A 23,307-nucleotide genomic window follows, 5' to 3' on the forward strand; every position below is an offset into this window, starting at 1 on the left:
TCCTCCTATTGCTCTTCTACCTAGTAAAGGTGGAGACTTGTTCTATTAAGTATAGATTTCAGGATTAAAATGCTGGCTCATCTCTCTGGTCTGTTTGCCATTCTTCCCTTGGGGAAAGTCCTTACAATGTGAAAAGACAACACTGGTAACTGTTGACTCAGAAGGGATCCTATGCCAGGTCCTACGCTAAGCAATAGCTCAGGAGGTAGCAATTATAGAAGTTTTGCACAAGATGAAGCAGAGACCAAGAGATTAAGCAATGTGCCTCAGGTTTACCAAAGAGCAAGCAGTAAAGTCAATATTCCAAGGAAGGCTTCTCTGACTTCAAAACCAGAGCCATCTCCTTCTAAGTCAGTAGTTTTCAGACTTGCACAGATAGCTCAGCAGAGCTACCCGGAAGGCCTGTTTAAACAGATCACCAGGTCACCCTTCCAGAGGCCCTGAAAATTTGCCTAAGAGTTCCCAGTGATGTTCTTGCTCCAGCTCCAGGGGCCACCACTTTGAGAACTGTAACTCTAAGCTATGACTCACAGCTTTTTCGTGTAAACCCAAGACTCCAACAACCATATCTATACTCAAAGATGACGAATGCAGATATTTAGGTGACCATCTGTACTGAAATTTAAGTCAACCCAGTTGTTTTACACACACACACACACACACACACACACCATTTTCTCTACAAAGCTAGCTAAAGGAGTAAGATGCTTGCACTCACCGATCAGAGGAACGTTTTCTGAGGCCGGCATGATCTCTGCCACCATGAGTTGAAATACAGTCATGGCCAACAGAATGGTCACTCCCAGGGAGACCTTCTCCCCAGAGGCTGCTGGGAGATAAAAACTCAGGGGAGCGAGGAAAGAGATGAGGACACAGGGGATGAGCAGGTTGACGATGTAGAACGAGGACCTCCGCTTCAGAAGGAGAGTGAAGGTCACGTCCGGGTAAGGATCAGAGCAGCAGCCATAGATCATCACGTTCTTCACTGCCGGCATGCCATGGACCTCCCATTCCACATCTTCGATGAAGTCAGAGAGGTCACCGCTGTCCAGGGCATTGAAGATGTCCACCTGATTGCCATTGTAGGTCCAGGAGCCAAAGGTCAGGTTGCACTGCTGGTTGTCAAAGGGGAAGTAGGTGACATCCACCACACAGGAGCTCTTGGTGATGGCTGGCGCATCCCAGGTGATGAGCCCATCGTACCGCAAGACCACATTCGTGTTCACTGGCTCTGAAGACTCATCGTCAGCTCTGCAGGTAAGATGGGAACAATGACAGCCACTTGCTAAGGGAACTGAGCAGCTTAACTTAAGCCAGACAGCTTGCTGCGGGTGCCTTTAACAGCCTTAGCAGCGCGTCCCCACCTGTCTGTCACTGAGGCAGAACAGTATGGGATTGCCTCTAATGTGGCCATTTCTTCCCCCTCTCCTGTGACTAACCATGGCCAAGTTGTTGTCCTTCAAAGTCCCTGCACCTGCTTGGGTGCTGGTGGCTCAGGCCTGTAATCCTAGCTGCTCAGAAGGCTGAGATCTGAGATTTGCAGTCCAAAGTCAGCCTGGGTAGGAAAGTCCATGAGACTCTTATTCCCCGTTAACCACCAGAAAACTGGAAGTGGTAGAACACTAGCCTTGAGCAAAAAGAATCTTAACAACAGCACCCAGGCCCAGAATTCAAGCCCCACAATGAACAACAACAACAACAAAAATCCTGTCAAGGCTACCATCTACTCACCTGATTTTGTTCATGTAGGCACAAGAATATGAAATTGCTTTGTTGTAATAAAATCATGGTTGTCATTGCAAACATTTGGGAAAAACAGATGGAAAAAGTAATTCACTCATAATCTTATTGGTCTAGATATATCTTCTTTTACTCTGTTTGCGTCTATGCATAATGTTTTTGGGGGCAAAACTTCTGTTTTCCTTTTGTCACTACTCCTTCCCCAATGGCCATGCCAGGCAGGGGAGCTGTGTGCGTGCTTTCATGAGCACAGAGCTTGCTTTGCTACTATGGGGGTGCCAGGGCAAGGCCACACAGAAGCATTTTAGAGCAAGCTAGTCATTGCTTTGGCCAATCAAAGCAAGAAAGAAGCAGAACCTGAGTTCTGTTTGCTTTCTAGGTAGAATTGTTAGAAGAAAGCTACTAAGAGATCATCTATGTTGTCTATAACCTCAGCATTCTCTTGCATCCTTTGAATGAGAGTGGTGGAACAAGTAGGTCATTCTGTAAGAGAAAGAGAGAGTGCACAAGTGTATAGGGAGGAAGGGTGAACCAGAGTGCTAAAGCATTAGCTCTTGAGTTCTGTCTTTCTTGGCAGGATTGGCCGAGAGTAGGCTTAGGGCTATGATTCAAGAGGCCATGACCCTTGGGTGAGCTAAGTAAAGGAATAAGAGTAAATCCAGGCTGCCACCACCAGGAGGCTCCACCTAAGGATCTCCATGAGATACCCCTCATTGACATTATTCAAAGTCAAAGAAGAACCTGTCTCAATCCACAGGAACTTTGGTTCCTAAATACACACACACACACGCACACACTAACAAGAGAGAAGTTCCCTCAACAATAGATGGAGAAACAGAGGTCTGGCTTCTTCTTAAAGTGTACCCTGAATCCTCTCAACACCCCCACCCTAGGTGGAACTTGTAGAAAGGCAGACCCACAGGCTCACCCCAGACCCCAGAATTATTTTGACAAAGTCCCCAGGTGAGTCTTGTGCACTTTACAGTTTGAGAAGCACAAACATTCCCTACAGATGCATACAATGGCCCTTGCTCCAAGAATAAGAAAGAGCCATCTGTCTTGTGATTCAGTTTACCCTACACAGAGTCCATGGGCCAGCTTCTAGATGGTCCATTCCTACTTAATTTTAGCAGCAGCATTGTGACTGATATGTAATCTTGGACAGTAAGCTCCATAGTTACAGGCTGAATAGTAAGCCCGAAAAATTCCTATCTTGAAGTTCTATTCTGCTAGCATCTCAGAACATGCCTCTGTAGAAGAATTGTCATTGTAGGTAATATTAGTTAAGATGAACTAACTCACAGTGAAGGAGGATGGGCACCTAAGCCATTATCATAGGACTTTGACAGAAGTTATTGGGCTGGGTGACAGTGGCTCACACCTCTAATCCTAGCTACTCAGGAGGCTGAGATCTGAGGATCATGGCTTGAAGCCAGCCTAGGCAGGAAAGCCCATGGCATTCTTACCTCCAAAACTAGCAAAAAAAAAAAAAAAGAGCCAGAAGTGGAGGTATGGCTCAAGTAGTAGGTCATCAGCTTTGTGCAAATAAAAGCTAAGAGATAGAGCCCAGGCCCTGAGTTCAAGCCCCAGTCCCCAGTACCAGAACAAAATAACTAAATGAATAGATGACAGATAGATTGAGGATGGATAGATAGATAGATGATAGATAGATAGATAGATAAATCCGTGATAGATAAATAGATACAGTTGGGTACAGAAAACACAGGGGAAAACGTGTGAAGATAACGGCAAAGCCAGAGGTAATGCTTCCTCATCTGAAGGACTGCCAATGATGGCAGCAAGCCATTAGACATTAGGGACAGGCACGGAACAGGCTCCCCTGGCAGCCTTCAGAAGCAACTGTGACACGTTGAGCTCCTTTTGCAGCCTCCAGAAGTTGAGAGGACACATTTCTGTTTAAAACCACTTAATTGGTGCCAGTTGCTCAGGTAAGCCCGAGTATCTAGGAAACAAAAGCAGCTTCCAGTCCCTCTGCTGAAAGGCAGTCTATGGGCAGAATTGGATGGTCTCCTTCCATTGCTAAGCTTTTAGGAGCTATTGTTTTATTACCTGGGAATTCATGAGCCTTCTTTAAGGGCATATGGGTTAATACTCAACCTTGTGCATGTTGTATACATTCTCTGCCTTCCATTCAATGAGCAGTTTCCTTCCAGGAACTCTTGAGCTCTGACACACTTACTTGTTATACAGAACGATGTCTGGCCTCCACACAAGGTCGCTAGGTATCCCAATAGAGTCCAGCCCGTCGTACTGGTCCCTATCCCACGTGAGATACGCGTCGTGCCAGTTCTGGCGGATCCAGAGGTAGGCGGTCAGAATTTGGTTTCTTTCATCCTGCACAAGGAATCCAGATGTCACTTTATCCTGTAGACACTCGAGCTGTATGCATGCCCTCCATCTTCACAACACTGTTCTTTATAATGGGAAGGTGAAGAATAAGCCTCAAGGGTTTCATTAACACGTGAGAACATTTAGTTCTATCAGCTTGATGGACTACTGAGAACACACTTGTCCCTTCTTGATTCTATATCCAGACTGGAGGCAACTATTGAAGTGTTTAGATCTTTGCATAGACCTGCTGCCCCATTTTCTCTGAAAATGAAGCAACTAATGATATACTTTCCAGAGGCCACCAGAAAATCTCTACCGTGCCCAGAAGAAAAGTCCTTCCAGCCTGATAACTGTGCAATTAAACAGAGTTCAGGGGCTAAATAAGCAAGAACGCCACCACCATTCTTTAAAATGGTGATTTATTTTTAAAAAATCACCATATTAGCTATTTTAAATGTATACAATACAGCTTCTAATACACCCACAATATCATGCCATCCAATGATGCCAGGTAATTCAAGAATGTTGCCATCATCCCCAAAGAAAGCCCCCCTAATGACTAAGCAATCACTGCTCAAATGCCCTTGATAAACACAGCTCTGCTTTCTGTCTCAATTTACATTTGGGGAAATTCCCCTGAGTGGAATCATACAACATATACCTTTTTTTCCCTCCTTTCAGTCGTGGGCTTGAACTTGGGGCCTGGATGCTGTCCCTGAGCTCTTTTTGTTCAGGACTAGCATTATACCACTTTGAGCCACAGCACCACTTCCAGTTTTCTGGTGGTTAACTGGAGATAAAAGTCTCCCAGACTTTTCTGCCCCAGGCTGGCTTTGAACTTCGATCCTCAGATCTCAGCCTCCTGAGTAGCTAGGATTTGAGGAGTGAGCCACCAGCACTCGGCAATACCTTTCTTTAGATTACCCCAAACTGTCTGTTAGTATTGATAACCACATGGTAAGAAATAATAACACTAGTGAACATTGGATCATATGTAACTCATTCATTTTGTGGAAGGCTCCATCTGCTGGCTTCCTCTCCTCCCACCAGCTGGGGCACAGGACAGTCTACTTTGCCCCCTACAAGTACCCCCTGAAGATATTCCCTTCAGGAGGCATGCTTGTTTTCATTCCAGTGCCCCTCTCCCCCCCACCCCCCAAGTGCCACCGCTCTGTGTGACTCACCATGTCCTTAATCTGAGAAAGAGTGATCTGCAGCGTGACATTTAGAACTTTATCTGTATCTTCCACCGGACGAAGAGCACTGGAATAATCTTCGAAAAGGTCATTAAACAACTTCTGAGCGTATTTTCCATCGGCTGTTTCCACAGCTGCTCAAAAGAGAAAGCGGCCTGGGTCAACATGCAGAGTGCTGTGTGGATTTCAAGAGCGAGAGCCCCGGGCTGAGGTCAAACACGGGAGATGATCTACGTCAGCTGGCACCAGGCTTTGAGTGTGTACACAGGTCACTGCTGTGGCACGTCAGGGAAATACACAAACACTCTGTCTCTCCTGTCCCATCCCACCTCCCACTAAAGAAATAGCCTCCGACAAGCCCCACTGGGTGCATAGTACCAGCCTCACCTCTCAGTCTGGAAGCAGCAAAATAAATCCAGCAAAACAAGATGCAAGAATGTGGCCAGTTCATCTTTCTCTTGAACTTGTAGAAAGCTCCGGCTAGACAGCGGGGACATCCACCTCCTACAGTGAATGGGAAAGAGCTGTGCACGAAGTGTCCCCACTGCTGCTGTCTCTCTGTCAACTCCCATGGCGGTGGAGACCCATTCCCCACCCCTTTGGTAATTGGAGACTAGCAGCTTGAGTAGTGAAGATGCCAGGATCCTGGGGTGGGTTAGGCCAGTTCTGGTCAGGGGAAGCTTGCCCAGAGGTCTCTTGCCACCTCCACATCCAAACAGACCTAAGAAGAGAAGGTGGGAGCAGAACACAGGGCAAGCCTGTGGCCCCAGAGACCCTGTGTGGGCAGAATGGAAGCATTCTGCGCCAGCAGCAACAAGTCAGCTGGATGGAAGGCTGGACGGTTCAGCCAGGGAGCCACCAGCCAGAGGCCCCTGTGCTTCCTGCCACACAGCATGGGGAGGAAGAGAAGCTCTGCAGTGGCTGTCTGGTTGCTTTACCACCTCGGCATCTGAGACTTCTTCAGCTGTCCCACTGGGCACACATCTTGCATAGGAAATGTGTGACAATATGTGTACGTATGAGAAGGGAAAAATGCGCCACTGAGTTTCCTGATGGCTTAGATTCTTAGCTGGGCACTGGCGGCTCATGCCTGTAATCCTACTCAAGAGGAGCTGAGGATCAAGACTTGAAATCAGCCTGGGCAGGAAAATCCATGAGACTCTTCTCCAACTAATCATTAAAAAGCCAGAAGTGGAGCTGTGGTTCAAGTGGTAGAGAGCTAGCCTTGAGCGAAAAAGCTCAGGGACATCATCTGGGCCCTGAGTTCAAGCCTCAGGACACACACACAGAGAGAGACAGAGACACAGAGAGACAGAGACAGAGAGAGGCTACACCATTGCACCCAAATGCTATTTTATATAATTTCAAAGTCATTTCTATATGTGATCTAATTTTGCTTCCACCAAAGAATGCTAATTTCCAATTGTTGATGTAGTCTGGGAACTCATATCTGTCCTTTCCTCCTCCTGTCTTAGGAAACTGCCATGGAAACCAAATTAAGATAATTTGCTTGCCTGGAACGGGAGCGAGGAAATCGGATATTTCTGTTCGATCAGGTTACAGCTGTCTGATGAGTCACCCTATCTGTCATCAGGCATCGATCCTCCGCGTAGAACGGACGCCCAGGCCCATTCGCTGAGAATGTTCTGAATTGCCTAACTCCTGTTCATGGGGAAGACATTTTCCTCACGCCCCAATGTTAAGATTGTTTCAAAGAATAAGTGAGTTAATGCAACGGAGCCCTAAAATCAGTGTGTGACATAAAAATGTGATAAACGTGATAAACCATGGAAAGAGTGGATCAGGAAAAGTGCAACTAAGAAATGCATAAGCAGGTCTGGGGATATGGCCTAGTGGCAAGAGTGCTTGTCTCGTATACATGAAGCCCTGGGTTCGATTCCCCAGTACCACATACACAGAAAGAAAAAACAAACAATGGCCAGAAGTGGCGCTGTGGCTCAAGTGGCAGAGTGCTAGCCTTGAGCAAAAAGAAGCCAGGGACAGTGCTCAGCCCCTGAGTCCAAGCCCCAGGACTGGCAATAAATAAATAAATGCATAAGCAGAAATCGTATATTACCATCCCTACTTATTCCTCCTCCTTTCCCCACTACCTCCTATGCAACTCCCCTCCCTCTATCTTTCTCTTCCCATCTTAACTTCTGAGCAGACCTCTTAGAGAATGGCTGTTTCATCTGACACAGCCTGCACCATGGTCGATGCATTCCAGTCCTGCCATCCTCCATTTTCTTTTGTCTTTTCTTTTTTTCCTCTCTCTCTCTCTCTCTTCTTTCTTCCTTTCCTTTCCTTCTTTCCTTTCTTTCTTGTGCTAGTCCTGGGGTTTGAACTCAGGGCCTTGATGCTGTCTCTGAGCTTTTGTGCTCAAGCTAGCACTCTAAGGCTTGGACACACAGCACTACTTATAGCTTTTTTGGTAGTTTGTTGGAAATAGAAATCTCACCAATTTTCCTGCCTAGGCTGGCTTTGAACCACAATCCTCAAATCTCAGACTCCTGAATAGCTAGGATTCCAGGTGTGAGCCACCAATACCTGATGATTTTCTTTTGTAATTTAAGTGTTAATGTTATTTTTAATCCACAGTGGATTTATTTATTATTTTAGTAGTCTTTTTTAAAAAAATAATTTTTCTCAGTGGTGGGGCTTGAACTCTAGGCCTGGGCACTCTCCCTGAGCTCTTCAGCTCAAGGCTAGCACTCTACACTTCCAGTGTTCTGGTGGCTAATTGGAGATAAGGGTCTCATGGACTTTCCTGCCCAGGGCTGACTTTGAACTGTAATATTCAGCTCTCAGCCTCCTGAGTAGCTAGGATTACAGGCATGAGCCACCCACACCCATCTCTTTCTTTGGGACAAGGTCTCACTATATAACTGATCTCAAGCTGGAGCGCCTCCTCCTCCTGTCTTCTCAGTACTGAGATTATAGGAGTATGCCATCACACCCTGCTCAGTAGTCACTTATTTTTTGCTTTTTTCTGTGGTGCTTGCATATGCTAAGGAAGTACTCTACCAGTGAGCTACACCAAGCCTTCCTATAGTAGTCATATATATATATATACATAAATATATATAAATATATATACATATACACATAATGCATTCTCTCTATATACATTTATGGTATAAATTATATAATGCATTATATAATTTATATAGGCTATATATATAGCATATATAGTAGCCTATATCTGCATATAGATACACATTTTATTTATTTATTTATTTTTTTTTTGGCCAGTCCTGGGGCTTGGACTCAGGGCCTGAGCACTGTCCCTGGCTTCTTCTTGCTCAAGGCTAGCACTCTGCCACTTGAGCCACAGCGCCACTTCTGGCCATTTTGTGTATATGTGGTGCTGGGGAATCGAACCCAGGGCCTCATGTATACGAGGCAAGCACTCTTGCCACTAGGCCATATCCCCAGCCCCCACATTTTTATTTTTGAGACAGGGTCTTACTACATGGTCCAAACTGGCTCCAAGCTTGTGATCCTTCTGCCTCAGCCTCCCAAGTGCTGGACTGCAGGCATATACCACCACACTCAGCTGTAATTGTCTTTTTTGTGTTTTTTTTTGGCCAGTCCTGGGGCTTGGACTCAGGGCCTGAGCACTGTCCCTGGCTTCTTTTTGCTCAAGGCTAGCACTCTGCCACTTGAGCCACAGCGCCACTTCTGGCCGTTTTCTGTATATGTGGTGCTGGGGAATCGAACCCAGGGCCTCATGTATACGAGGCAAGCTCTCTTGCCACTAGGCCATATCCCCAGCCCTGTAATTGTCTTTTAAATGTTATTTTACACATTGCGCGTTACTGGGTCTCCATCTGTCACTGAGATTGGCAAACTGTTTCTGCAAAGAACTCGATAGTAAATATTTTCTGCTTGGAGACCATATGGTCTTTATAACTACTCCTCTTTTTTCTTTCTTTTACCGTTCAACTGTGGAAGCAGTCATAGGCAAAATGAATGTGCGTGCCTGTGTTCCAATAAAACTTTATTTACAAAAACAGATGATAGGTCACACTTCAGTGACCCCCAGGCAGATCATCAGATGCAGAAATCAGGCTCAGGAACATTGTAGCAGGCATCCAATGGAGCCTTGCTGGCAGAGAAGCGTGGGGCAATGAGTTGCCTGCTGACCATCGATACGCGGTGGGGTGGGGCCAGCGCTGAGTGCCACTCAGCCAGTTCCTCACACTGTCACTCCACGGGCTCTCGCCCATCAAGAATAATAGAAATAATTTTTCCCTGAGTTTCATTTTGGCATTTGCAGGAGTGAGCATTATCGTACTCATCCAAAAGCTTATTACACAGACTTCATGGGAAACAGACCTGGTGCGTGGCAGCCCCAGGAAGCACACAGGGGCAGGGAGTCGGTGACAGCCCACTGGAGAAGTTGCTGACCAGAGGCCGGCGCACGTGAGGAGGCGTGGGCAGGTAGGTCCTGCAGTTTCTGGGTCAGCAGAGTGGCTGCTATGTGATCCAGACTATCTGATATGTTCGGGGGAGTGATCTGGAGGACTGTAGCTGGCTCTGATGTCTGGGCTTTGTCAGAGGCCACGTGTTAGTCTCCCTAAGTCCCCTAGGGGCATATACTTAAAAGGTATAAAACATGACACTGTTTGATATACTGAAGTATCTCCTGGCTTCTTCTGATTTCTAAGGTCTTTCCTTACCAGGAGCAGATAAACCTTTGGCCTTGGGAATTTCCTGCTCCTAGAGTTTCTCCCCCCCACCCCCACCCCCACCCCCATCCTCTCTTAGAGCCGACCTGCCTTCAGTTGCACATTTCTCTGTTTGGGATCTTAGCCTCTCTGATGCCAATGACCAGCCTGGGAAGCGGCTGGAAGAGACCTGTTGTGCTCCATCATTTCAGCACTACTTCAGGGCTGCAAATCCTAGTTTGAACTCCTGGGAGAAGACCGCAAGTCCTCTCCTATCCCACCCCCTCCCAGGCCCCTGCCTTGATCCTGGTACCTGGGAATTAAAAAAATGGTTTATATAGGAAAGAACCAAGACTGGCTTTCTCTGCCCCTTGCCCTTCATGGCTAAGTCCCATTGGCTCCGGTCTACTTAGTCTGCTTTGTCCTGTTATAAGAGAATAACTGAGGCTGAGTATTTGTAAAGGACAGATGCATTGTCACCTTGTTAGGAGGTCCACAGGTCTGGAGCCAGCATCCAGAGAGGGCTTTCTTGCTTTCATAATGGCAAGAGAGAAGGAGCATACCTCATCTCTTCCTTATGACCACATCAAACCCCAGTCACCTCCCAATGCCATTATGGCAGGAACCTGGGAACTGAGCTTCCGGTACATGAACTGTTGAGGGTCCTTCACACCAAAGCAAGGGATTGAATGGGCTTTGGAAAGCTTATTGGGAAGGAGGAGGAGGTTAGTATGTCCTTGGAGAGAGGGGGTGGGGGCCAGGTGAGGATCATGGAAAATAAGGAGAGCTAGAAGATTAATTCTGAGATTTTCTTTGGAACCATTTCTAACACTCTCTTATCCATGTCTTTTTATTTATTTTTATTTATTTTATTTATTTATTTTGCCAGTCTTGGAGCATGGGCTCAGGGCCTGAGCACTGTCCCTGAGTTGCTATTGCTTAAGGCTAGCACTCTACCACTTGAGCCACAACACCACTTCCAGCTTTTTCTGTTTATGTGGTACTGAGGAATTGAACCCAGGGCTTCATGCATGCTAGGCAAGCACTCTACAGCTAAGCCACATTCCCAGCCCATGGCTTTAAAAAATTTTTTTTTATTGTCAAGGTGATGTACAGAGGGGTTACAGTTTCATAGGTAAGGCAGTGAGTATATTTCTTATCCAACTTGTTACCTCCTCCCTCATTCTTCTGCCACCTTCCTGCCTCCCCAATCCTCCCCCCCACAAGTTGCACAGTTGGTTTACAGCATATTGTGTTGTAAGTATTGCTGTTGCATCGGTTCGCATTTTACCATTTGTCTCACCAATTTGATGTCCGCCTTCCCTTCTCTGATTCAGACAAACATATATACAATACCCAGGGTACCAAAACCAAATACAGTGACAAAAGGGTAAAACCATAGGGAAGAAAAACAAAAGAAAAAGGCATAATTTTGTATAGTATTTAAAAAACACCAATAACAATGATAAGCCACCTAATTCCATAACTTGGAATTCATTTCGCTTAGCATCATCTTATGTGATCATATGGACATAGCTATTGAGCTATTGTGATCCTCTGATAGGACTATCTTAAACATCTACTAATTATTACCAATGAGGGAAACCATAGAGTCTATGTTTCTCTGGGTCTGGCTCCATTTCTTCTTCTCACCTATCACTGCCCTGATCTGGGCTCTGTATACCTGATGTGAATAAGAGGAAACCAGAAAATCTTCAAGGCCCCGGGCGGCCATGCATGAGAAGAGGCAGGGGGGCCAGGCACACACCCACTGACCATGGAAACTTGCTTCCCAGGCACATGAATGTTTTTCCAGTGCCTTTAGTGGGTCATATTGGGGCCTGGGAAGCCAGTAATACTGATTTTGTATTTTAAATATTGATATCCTTTTTTATAATGGAAATTTGAATTAAAGTTGATTTTTAAACTTCTTGCATTAAATGAGTGAAGCCAGACTCAGCCCCAGCTATTCGGGAGGCTGAGGCAGGAGGATCGTTTGAGCTCACACGTTTAAGATCAGCCCAAAAAAGTGACCTGGAGACACCTTGTCTCAAATTATTTTACCTTTATATTTTTTTGGTTAGGTACAAGATCGTGACTCGAATTCAGTACCTGACACGTTCGCTCATTGGCTAGCACTCTACCAACTGAGCCATATCTCCAGCCTCACTGTCTCAAAAATTTTTTTAGAAAAAAAAAAGAAAGAAAAAGAATAGGAGGAGGAGAGAAGAAAGAGAAGAAAAGGAAAATATTATATCCAAATTTTACCATATTCTTTCTAAAACTTATTTTTATATTAAGTAGTTATGCCAAGTGGTTTCAGTCCCAAAAGCCAGGTATGAGTACAATGCATCTTGATCAGTAGCAGCCTTCATTGTCTCCCCCATCTTTACCCATCACATCCCTTGAATTCAGTTTTTACTTAATGACTGCATTTGCTTGCCCTTCCTCCCTACGCTCATGTGCCCCCTCACTGCCCTCCTCTTGACCTACATTCTTTTTTTTTTTTTGTCATGGGGCTTGAACTCAGGGCCTGGACACTGTCCTTGAACATTTTTGCTCTATTACTTTCAGCCACAGTTCTACTCCCAGTTTTCTCATGGTTAATAGAGATAAGTATCTCACAGACATTTCTGCCCAGACTGGCTTTGAATCACAATCCTCAGATCTCATCCTCCTGAGTAGCTAGGATTACAGGCATGAGCCATCAGCACTAGACTTATATTCTGGACTTATATTCTTTACTGAGGCCTTTGGCATCCCTTAAATTTGTATTTGACGCAAATCTCTCTAACCTCACATCGCATTATAAGTGTGTAAGACTTAGCACAGCCATACAATTGTTCAAAGCACCTACCTCATCAAGGATTTTTAAAGGAAGAGACTGAAAGCTTTAAAATTTTTAAAAATAACCAAAGTCGATTTTAAAGATATATTATCTATTGAAATCCTGCTAAGAAAATTTGGAGAACAAAAATCCAAAAAGAATAAAATTCAAAAAGAAATTTTTAGACAGAATTCAAATTCTTTCTCTTCTAACAAAGCCAAGGTATTTCACTTTGCAGCCACCAGGGGTCTCTGTAAACTCCCTGCATCAGGCCCAGAAGAGATAGGTAAAATCTGTTTTTAAGCCCATCTGATGAGATGGGGAAGGGGGGAGGCTTGAAATGTAATGCCTCTTCAAACGTCAGCAATGGTTAGAACAGCTGCTTTAGAAATCTATAGAAATTAATACATTTACCCAGGATTTTTGCCTAATAAAATGAAATCAATTTTGGAGTCAGTTTGTCCTAATCAAATGCACATTCTAGAACATTTCTTTCCATATTCTGTAGCCATGTTAATTTCTACCAGTGCATGAGCACAGTTCTGCAAGATTGGAACTGAGTATTCCAGGAGGATCTCAGAGGAACTAACTCTTTCCCTAGTCTAGAGAATCTATGGGGCAGAGAACTGTTAAGAACCATAATGCATAAAGTGCTGAAAGTAAAGACTCTAAACATGGAGTGGCGGGAAAGGTATGCCTTTCTTTAAACCTCAGCCTACTAGTTTCTCCTTGCCCTTCTCTCCCTCACTCTAGTCTAAGGAAGGAAAAGTACCTTCTGCACTGGAGCTTTTGACATCAGTGTACCTTCTGCACGCCTGTGAAAATGGAGCAATGAAGTTTGCCGGGCTGGGTTTGGAAGGAAGTGGGGAAAGGATGGGGAGTGGCAGAGGAAGGGAGTCCAGTCAGGTGTGTTGTATGCATATATGGACAGTTTAAAATGAAATCTCCATTTGCAACTTATTGCTGCTTAAAAAAAAAAAAAGCATGGGTAGCTAGGCACTAATGGCTCACACCTGTAATCCTAGCTACTCAGGAGACTGAGATCTGAGGACCATCGTTTAAAGCCAGCTCTTGGGAAGATAAGTCCATGAGACTCTTATTGCCAATTAAACACCAAAAGCCAGAAGTGAAGCTGTGGTTTGAGTGATAGAGTGCTATCAAGTGGTATCCTGAGCGTTAAAGCTCAGGATAGTGCCAAATTCCTGAGTTCAAGCCCCAGGACCAACACACACACACACACACACACACACACACACACACACACACAGAGAGAGAGAGAGAGAGAAACAAACACACAAGAGTTAGTCCAAGCTGAAGAATCCATTACACATGCTATAGAGAAAGACCAACTACAGACCTGATCCCTCCTCCTTGGTGAGACACAGCCTTTATAGGAGCTATTTTGACTTTAAGACGTGATTGAATAATAAAGGATCTTGTATGAACACAGACTGTGAGTCAGAAGGTTGAATGGAGGCTAAGACTCTTCACCCAGGTGGTACTGAAACTGCTGCTCTGTGGGCCACACTTTGAGTAGCAAGGTTTAGAAGGTGCCATCATTATGATGATCCAACATACTTAAATTGCTGATGGCATCAAGAGGCCAAATCAATATATAATAATGAACTGTGGGATGGATGATGTAGTTGTAAATGAAAGAATATAATGAGTCTGATGTCAAAAGCTCCAAATCTGGGCTGGGAATGTGGCTTAGTGGTAGAGTGCTTGCCTAGCATGCATGAAGCCCTGGGTTCGATTCCTCAGTACCACATAAACAGAAAAGGCAGAAGTGGTGCTGTGGCTCAAGTGGCAGAATGCTAGCCTAGAGCAAAAAAAAAAAGAAGAAGCTCAGGGACAGTACCTAGGCCTTGAGACCAAGCCCCAGGACTGGCAAAAAAAGTTCATAATATCTTGCTATATACAGTGGTTGCTGGGGCTCAAATCTAGGGTCATGTGACTGCTAGACAAGTACCATTTCCAGCCTTCAAGAATGCTCCTTAAAGGGGTCTACCTAAAGATAAAATGTGAAGGGCTTATTCACTAAAGTTTGGTGGTCCCTTCCAAGAATCAATCAGGAACTCAAATCTGCAACTTCATTTAATCTATATTTGAGGGCAGGGAGGGGGGATCTGTACAATTTTTACAATCCTAGGCCGATATAAGTAATAAGGTTGGGGACATAACTCAATAGTGAAGTATATGCTTAGCATTCACAAGGCCATGGGTCTAATCCACAGTTCCATTAATTAATTGAATGATTAATTAATTAATTGTGGAGAGGATGAACTATCTGCAATCCATAATACTAGAAATTTCAAAATCCACTTTACATCATAATCTCTGTAATCATTGTGATAATTAGCATGTTTTCTCAGATTTTATGGTGCTTAGTGCATTTCAGAAGGTCCAGTTTGTGTTATGATTTTGATTAAATGAATAGAACTTAATTTAGGCTTGCAATCAGTGTCTGCAGGTAGGGAGATAACTATTTTTCTTAAAATCGTTTAAGTGTTGTCTTATTAGTTGTACATCTACTATGTAAATGGAGAAATGCTATCAGTTGACTCCTCGAAAAACAATGCTGATAAGCCAAGTATGATGCCACACTAATATAATTCCAGCTGCTCAGGAAGCAGGGAGAGAGAGGAGGATCTCAAGTTCAGTGACAGCTTGGAATCAATTAGGGAGACCCTAACTCAAACACAAAATACAAATGAAAGGGCTGGGGGCATGGCTCAAATGGTAGAGTACTTGCTGAGTATACCCTAGGCCATGGCTTCAAACCCCAGTATCACCAAAGAAAGAGAAAGAATTTTAATTGCTTAATTTATGAGAAGGTCATATTGACCTTGAAATCACTCTTCTCTAAAGGTGACATGTATGGTGGTTGTGAGGGCTGATCTTAAAACACTGCTGTTATCTCTAAAAGTTAAGTTGCAAACATTCATGGCACACCTGCTAACCTCTTATAGGACCCCCAGCTTGCACTTGAGACTCTCATGTCTTTTCTCGAAGACCAGAGCACTGTCATTTAGCTGGGACTTGCCACCATTCTTGCCCTGTAGGCACTGGGTGCCCTCTGCACAGTGCTCTTCCTGTTTCCATGGCTGCGTTTCTTTCCCCTGTGTTCTCCCAAACCCCCACTGCAGAGGCAGGTTCTATTTATAGCCGGAAAATTAGGGTGATTTAGCTTGAGCTTTTCTGCACACATCAGTCCATTACTGTAAGAGCATCCACATTTACACTGCAACACTGTTTTCTAAGTACCCTGTAATCATTAATTAGCTACTCAAAACAATGTCTATTCCATGTGGAGAAGAAAGTCGGATCCAGCCTTTTCCATCGGCAGCCCGCCTCTTCCCAGAGCTCAGAGGCCCTTGTACTAGCCTCATGGTAGCCAGCCTACGTGAAGTCCAACAGACACTTCTGACATGGCCGATGTTTAACTCTACCCTCCCCCAACCTTTTCCTGCCACATGCTCCTAATTGTTAGAGAATGGAGTCAGCATTCTCCCCATGCCCAAACCCAAAAGTTGTCCTGGAACCCCATGGCCACCACACCCCATCTGTCCTCAGGTGGCAGCAGTGCCATCTGCTAACTGTAACCTCCTCCACCCGTCCAATGCAGGTCGAGGAAGCAAGTTCTGGAATACCACTTAAGCCACACTTCAGCTTCTGGCTTTTCCCGGGTTAACTGGAGATCAGAGTCTCATGGACTTTTCTGCCCAGGTTGGCTTTTAAATCAGAACTCAGCCTGCTGAGTAGCTAGGGGTGCAGGCATCAGCCACCAGCACCCAGCTTTGATCTTCTTTGAAAATAGATGCTCCCCCTCTACCAAGAATTCCTCCTGTTCTGCATCATCCATAGGATGAAGCCTTTCCTCAGAACCATGCCCACAAGGCCCTTTACATTCTCACCATGACCTCACTCTCCCCGATCTACCTCCTCCCTCTCCACTCCAATTCCATCATGAGGTGGGCTGCAGCTGTCTTTCATCCTCCCTGTTACTGCTTAGTTAGAAAGCCACTCCATTCCTTCCCCAACAGGTGAATTTGTCCTTTCAAGGCTCATTTGAGAATTGCCTAGTCAAGAAAAGCAATTGATTTTCCACCCTCTCCAGCCACAATTCTTCACTTTGCCTCTAATCTTCCTGAGGTTTGTGGTTCATGCTCTTATCATAATGCCTGTCCATTCTAGTGTTCAAAATTCTTGCTTGCCAGCTGTCTCCTATGTCTGGATGAAGAGCTCCTCAATTCATCCTGAATTCCCAGCCCCCAACATACAAGAGGGAGCCAATCAACACTCAAGAAGTGTATGATTGGAGGATGGAAATGTGGCTTAGTGGTTGAGTGCTTGTCTAGCATGCATGAAGCCCTGAGTTTGATTCCTCAGTACCACATAAACAGAAATAGCTGGAAGTGGCACTGTGGTTCAAGTGGTAGAGTGCTAGCCTTAAACACAGAGAGGCTCAGAGACAGAGCCCAGGCTCTGAGTTCAAGCTCCAGGACTGGCAAAAAAAAAAAAAAAAAAAAAAGAAGGATATGATTGGAGTGGCTAGAGCCACACATCCCAAGTCCAGCGGGCTCCTTCTCCAATAGCACTCAAGAAGTGCTTGACTGGAGTGACTAGGTCCCGCCTCCAAGTCCAATGGGCTCCTCACCCCACCATATGTCCTCTAGTAGTCTCAGCTTGTCCTGGGCATCAGTACAGTAGATGTTGTTCCTAGAACTTCCTAAAGGGCAGCTTTGAGGGATACTGGAACAAATCCAGATGTAAATGCACCTGGCAGAAATGCCAGCTGCTGGTTTCCAGGCCCATCAGTGACCCAGCTTGTCAGAGGAGATCCCTCTTTAACCCTGGAGCTGACAGAGTCCAGTCAGAAAGGAGGAAGATAAGCAAACTGAGACTCAACCTTTGCCCCAGATATTACATAACAGCTAAGCTAAGTATCTGCACAAGATTCTAAGCTCCTAGAGAAGAGAGATCTGTACTTAACCACCCTGGTGGGCAAGCAGGGAGCACAGTCACCTTTCGGATACAGAATCATGCTTTTAGGTAAAAGTTACAACCTCTCCTAGTTTACCTGTAAAAATAGGCAGTAGGAAATAAGTTCTGCTCAGAATCTGCTGCTAAACCCACCCATTACTGAAAGCTGAGCAGTGTTCACAGACATCCATACATTGTCCCTTCTTAAGGTGCTTATGGACTATTTGGAGGGAAAAGAAAAACCTGTGAAGGAGTTAAACAACCAATACCAGAAGAATATTTGGTAGTGGGGCCACTCATTACCAAATGAGAGCATAAGGAAGGGCCAGGGCAGGGCCCCAGGGTGGACTAGCCAGCAGAAGGCTGACTCCTAGGACTGTCACCAGGCAGATGGACCTTCAGGATGGAGAGGAGATGGGGACACTTTACTAGAAAGAAAAGAAAGAGTCTTTGGGTTTCTGTTCTGCCATTGATAAAGTAGACATTGCAAGCATTTCTCAAATGTCTTTGCACTTCATTTCCTCCCTAAGGAAACAGAAAAATAAACTAAAATCATTTATCTGATGGGCTCCCCTAAGCTTTGATGAAGTCTGAGGGGAGCCAAGATCTAAAGCAACAGCCTCCAGTGAGCCCCTATCATTACCCAAAGCACCTACTATTTACTTCATTGATTTTTTTAATTGCAGCAGACAACCACTAGGGGGCGGGGCTCTGAGCCCATGGATCAGACAAAACTGCCTTTTCTTCCTGCAGAAAAAAATATGTAGTGGGCTGAGGGCAATGAAAACATTCTGCACCTCCGGGAAACCCTTGGTGAAGAACACATCTCCTGTGAGGGTAAAATGTATTCTTCACTCAGCCTATTCTCCACAGCCATCAGCCTGGGCCACGGTTGGGTTCTTTTTCCCTGATTATTTTTTTCCCACGAGTCTCCTCCTGATGAGGAGCCCTTTGGCTCAGCTAAATTGCCTGTACTGATGGCAAATGGCTTGCACAATGATGAGGAATCTATTCATATCAGGCTGCAGATCTGTCCTGTAAAGCCTCAACACTGCCTGAATCCACAGCCTGGGTTCAACAAAGCCATTATGGTGTGAGGGGGAGGGGCTTGGTGTGGCTCTTTCCAGGCTCTACCTGCTTTCTCAACACCTCATTTGGTGACTTGGATTTCTTTTATACTGTACACAACTACGGCAATCCTCATTAAAATCAATCCCTTGCCCAATAGGAAAACAACAATTCTCAGGCCTCCAAGTCCCTCTTAGGTCACAGTAACTTAAGCCTCGGTGACCCCATCTGGGTGACCAGCCTTGTTCCTCCTTAGCAGGGTTCTGTTTTCACAAGGGTTCTCCTCTTCCAGTTTCTCTCAGACCCTCACACATGTTCCAGCAGCAATGGAAATGAACACACTTTCCCAAGCCAGTTGCCTAGAAACCACTCCTTGTTTCAGCAAGTAATTGAAACATGAAAATTCAGCCCCTGACTCATGCCAGCAGTTCACGTCATGGCTTTCTCAGTATTTTGATTTTCTTTCCCTTTCACATCACAAAAGAACACACACTCATTACAGATTGAAAAAAGCGAAAATACAGGAAGCAAAGATTCAGGAAGCAAAAAGTCTCCTATAACGTCAGAGGCTAGCACTCTTGTACTTCAGAAGATTTTCTTCTATGCTCTTCCCCCCACCCCCACACTGTGCAATAAAACATTGTTGAGAATGTTACTAGTTTTGTATTGGGATTAATATTGAACTTATCATATTGTCAGCATTACTCATCTGGCAAAAAAAAAATTTCAGATTGTTTGAAGGCTTGATTGTTTAAAGGCTTCATTATATAACTGGCTATTTTCCAGAATTGAATCATTCTCTGAATGCTGGATGTTTTGGTTTAGTCCCAGCTTCTCACCACTAAGAAGGCTGCCATGATCATCTAAGCAGCAAATTATTATTACATCTCTGGTCCTTCAGGATATAATTATAAATGGACTTTCAAAGACCCTGGACATTTTAAAAAATTGAATAAATTTTTAAATCTTGTGAAAAAAATATTGAGTTAATACAGGCCTAAGAATTTTTTTTTTTTCAGGTACTGGGGCTTCACTTCAGGGCCTGGATATCGTCCCTTAGCTTTTTCACTCAAGGCTGGTACTCTAGCACAGCTCTACTTCTGGCTTTTTAGTGGTTAACTGGAGATAAGAGTCTCAGGCTTTTCTGCTCAAGTTGGCTTTGAATCACAATTCTAAGATCTCAGCCTCCTGAGTAGCTAGGATTATAGGCAAGAGCCACCAGCGCTCTACCCAGGCTTAACATTTTCAAAGAAAGTTTAAGCAGGGCATTAAAAAAATAAATTCTTCTTCCCTTCTCTCTGTCACTCCCTCTAGGCAGCAGTGCCAGCAGGGGCTTCTGTGGCATGCGTGTGGTCATAGTGAACACTGGTGGTGTTCGATTACTTATTCTCACGCTTTACAAGAAGTGGACCATCTTTTAGTCATTACAAAGAGGCCCTTCTCCTTGGAGCTGCAAACTGGCCACCAGCTGCGCTACCATTGCAGGACATCTCAGTGCTCAGATCCGTCCACAGTGAGCTGGGTGCGCAGACACAAGTCTGATTCTACACTATCCCCCCACCCCCACACCTTTGCTGGGAGGGAGAACAGTGCAGGGGTCAAGCTAACAACCTTGCCTGGCTGGGATTAGTGTGACGGTCTGATCCAGAGGTCTTCAACCTTCTTCTCATCTCTGTTCTTTGTGTGTGAAATGTTTACTGTACACTTCCATTTATTTATGTTGATTTATAAGTTATATATAATAGTATATATATCTTCATAAAATAGTATATACATGTTTCATATAAACTACCTTTTACATAAAATAAAAATAGCACATATATGCTATTTTATGATGATATTATTATTCATATGATATAGACAAAGATATACACCTCAGCCCAGGTATGGTGGGGTACACCTTTAATCCCAGTAATTAGGCGGAGAAGACAGGAAGATCTCTAATTTGAGGACAGTTTGGGAAACATGAAGAGACCCTGTCTCAAGCAAACAAATGAAATCATTAATGTAACTCATTAAAAATGAATTAAATAATAATAAGTTTATTAAAGATGAAATAAACATTTCAATAATAAAGTATATAAAATTGTATAATAAGTAACAATTTGGGTGTTGGGGGTAGCTTTTTTTTAACATATTGATTTAGGGTTAGGAATAGTAGCTATTCAGGTGATAGAGATCAGAAGTATAGTGGTTCAAGGCTATCCTTCACAAAAGTTGGCAACATCTTAACTCAACCAACAAGGTGGACATGTTAGCACAATGCCTTGAGCCATACTATGTGGGAGGCATACATAGGAGAAATTAAGGTCTGAGGCCACCTCCAAGCAAACATAACAAAAACCTACCCAAAAAATAACTAAAGGAAAAAAGGGCTGGGAGTGTGGCTCAGATGATAGACTGCTTGTGTAGCAAGTGTAAACACAAACACCACCCCACTCCCCTAGCCCAGACTCCCCTTACAATCACCTGTTCCTTGGCAATACCAAAATCTGAGCCCGCGTATGTCTCATAAAATCGTCAGTCCTTAAGGCATCTCTGGATTGCTTAGAATAACAACTGCAATAGAAATGCTGCATGGGTATAGACTGTAAGAAAAGGTCTGCATAATGTTGAGTACAGACATGATTGTTTCTGAATGCTTCAATCGGCAGTTTGTTGAGTCCACAGAAGCAGAACTTACAGATAGACAAAGGTTGGCTGTCGTTAGAATTTACCCATCTGTATATATAAATCTCTCCATCATCTATCATCTTATCTATCATCTACCTATTCTCTAGCTAGCTATCTCAGAGTAATACCTTCAGCTGTGAGTTGCATAGAAAAGGACTCACCCTGAAGGTCTGTCATGAGGAGGTCTCTGAGAGCTAACACCTCCTGCACCTGCGTGCATACAGGCCCACCACACAACCCTCTCAAGGCCATAGACCCAAGGCATGGAGAAAGCAGCAAGCACTCGGGCTAGCTGGAGGCTACAGTCCAAGTGAACATAGCAAAGAGAGAAAAGTTTGGAGCACAGATTTCCAGGCCGACTGGCAGATTCTCCCATTCAGAGGAGTGTGACTGGCAAGTTACCAAACATGGCTCTGCTTAGCTGGCTATGTAAAGTGTGTCATGGCTGTACTGATTAGTGTCTGATACATAGTAGGCTTGCAGTAGGTGTTGGCTGGTGTTAAAATAAAGCAGTTGTGCTGGTGCAGAAGGACATAGCCTCCCTGGGAGTTTTGAAGGAAGTAACAAGTGAACGAGACCAGAAGGGACCTCTGGTTGTGTAGGCAGCATTGCATTTAGTCAGCAAGGGCCTTCAGGCCTGGCCACATCCTGCTCCTCACAGTACGTTTTGACTTTGTATTTCTTTTCCCCTCCAACATCTTGCTTTCTTTTATGGCACGAAGGAATGAATCAGCTTAAAGAAACAGGCTGGAGTCCATGACTTGTTGGCAGCATTTCACAACACATTACATCAGCTCAGGATTGACCTCTGTGCCTCCCGACCCCCTCTCGCCTCCTCAGGCTCTCCGTGTCTTCACCAGGGCTGTCCTGATTCCTTCCAGACCTCATCACTGACAGTCTGGGAACAGAGTCCCAGGCCCCATGGAGCGAGGGGGCAGCAAGCTTAGAAGCATGGACTGGAGCTGGATGAGCCCGGGCTGGAGTCCTGGCTATGTCATGACTCAGCTGTGTGGCCCTGAGCAAGTTATGGAAACTCGACTTCTGTCACCTGGTCTGTAGAGTCAGGAGAATACAAGTGAAGAGAATATGTTTTAAATTCCATTATTTGAGAGTGGATGTTTGTGCCTGGAATCCCAGTATTTAAGAGGTTGGGGCAAGAAGAAATTGAGTTTAAGAAAAGTTTGGACTAAGCAAGTTCCAGGCCATCCTGAGCTACATAGTGAAATTCTCTCTCAAATATTTGAGAGTGAGAACATAGCTTGGTGGTAGAACACTTGCCTGGCATGTGCAAGGCCCTAGGTTCAATCCCCAGCACAGCAAAAGAAAGTCCATGTTAGAGCATCAATTGGCCTATAGGAAGTGATCAGCACCAGTGGTCAATTTCTACTTCTAGAACTGAATATGTATTTCCACACTCAAGCCAACGTGGCAAGCCGCCAAGCTGAGTTGGAGGAATGCAGGCCATGAGTCAGGGGGAAAGAAAGAGGCCAAAAAGCTGGTCATCCCCAGAAAGAACTTGCTAACTCACTTAACTGAAGCCAGCCAGATCTTCCCCAATGATGCCCCGCCTTGCTCCGAGGCTGTTAGGTAGTGTTGGATCCATTTTGCTTCAAGCCTGGTCTCCCTAGCCTGGTCATCCTGGTAGAAGGAAGACGTCACCGGCACTGGTATGCCTGGGCCTGGCAGCAGGCCCCGGCTGTGTGCTGTCTGTGCCCAGTCTCCTCACTGGATATCCTCTTCCTGCCCCCGCCAGCTCCTCCACAGTGATGCCGCACAGCCACCCCAACCAGCCAGC

General features: G+C 44.9%; 1 protein-coding gene across 1 annotated transcript in view; it reads right to left on the reverse strand.

The window, feature by feature from the left end:
- Positions 1 to 23,307, reverse strand: part of Chrna9 (cholinergic receptor nicotinic alpha 9 subunit) — a 54,585-nt gene that overhangs the window by 4,448 nt on the left and 26,830 nt on the right. The window contains exons 3-6 of the mRNA XM_048364121.1: positions 23,041 to 23,092; positions 5,277 to 5,422; positions 3,941 to 4,095; positions 719 to 1,251 (exon numbers count right to left, since the gene is read on the reverse strand). Of these exons, the coding sequence (XP_048220078.1) occupies positions 719 to 1,251; positions 3,941 to 4,095; positions 5,277 to 5,422; positions 23,041 to 23,092 (886 nt within the window). The remainder of the gene's footprint in view (positions 1 to 718; positions 1,252 to 3,940; positions 4,096 to 5,276; positions 5,423 to 23,040; positions 23,093 to 23,307) is intronic.

This window comes from Perognathus longimembris, chromosome 16 (genome assembly GCF_023159225.1).
Source record: "Perognathus longimembris pacificus isolate PPM17 chromosome 16, ASM2315922v1, whole genome shotgun sequence".
Taxonomy (NCBI): domain Eukaryota; kingdom Metazoa; phylum Chordata; class Mammalia; order Rodentia; family Heteromyidae; genus Perognathus; species Perognathus longimembris.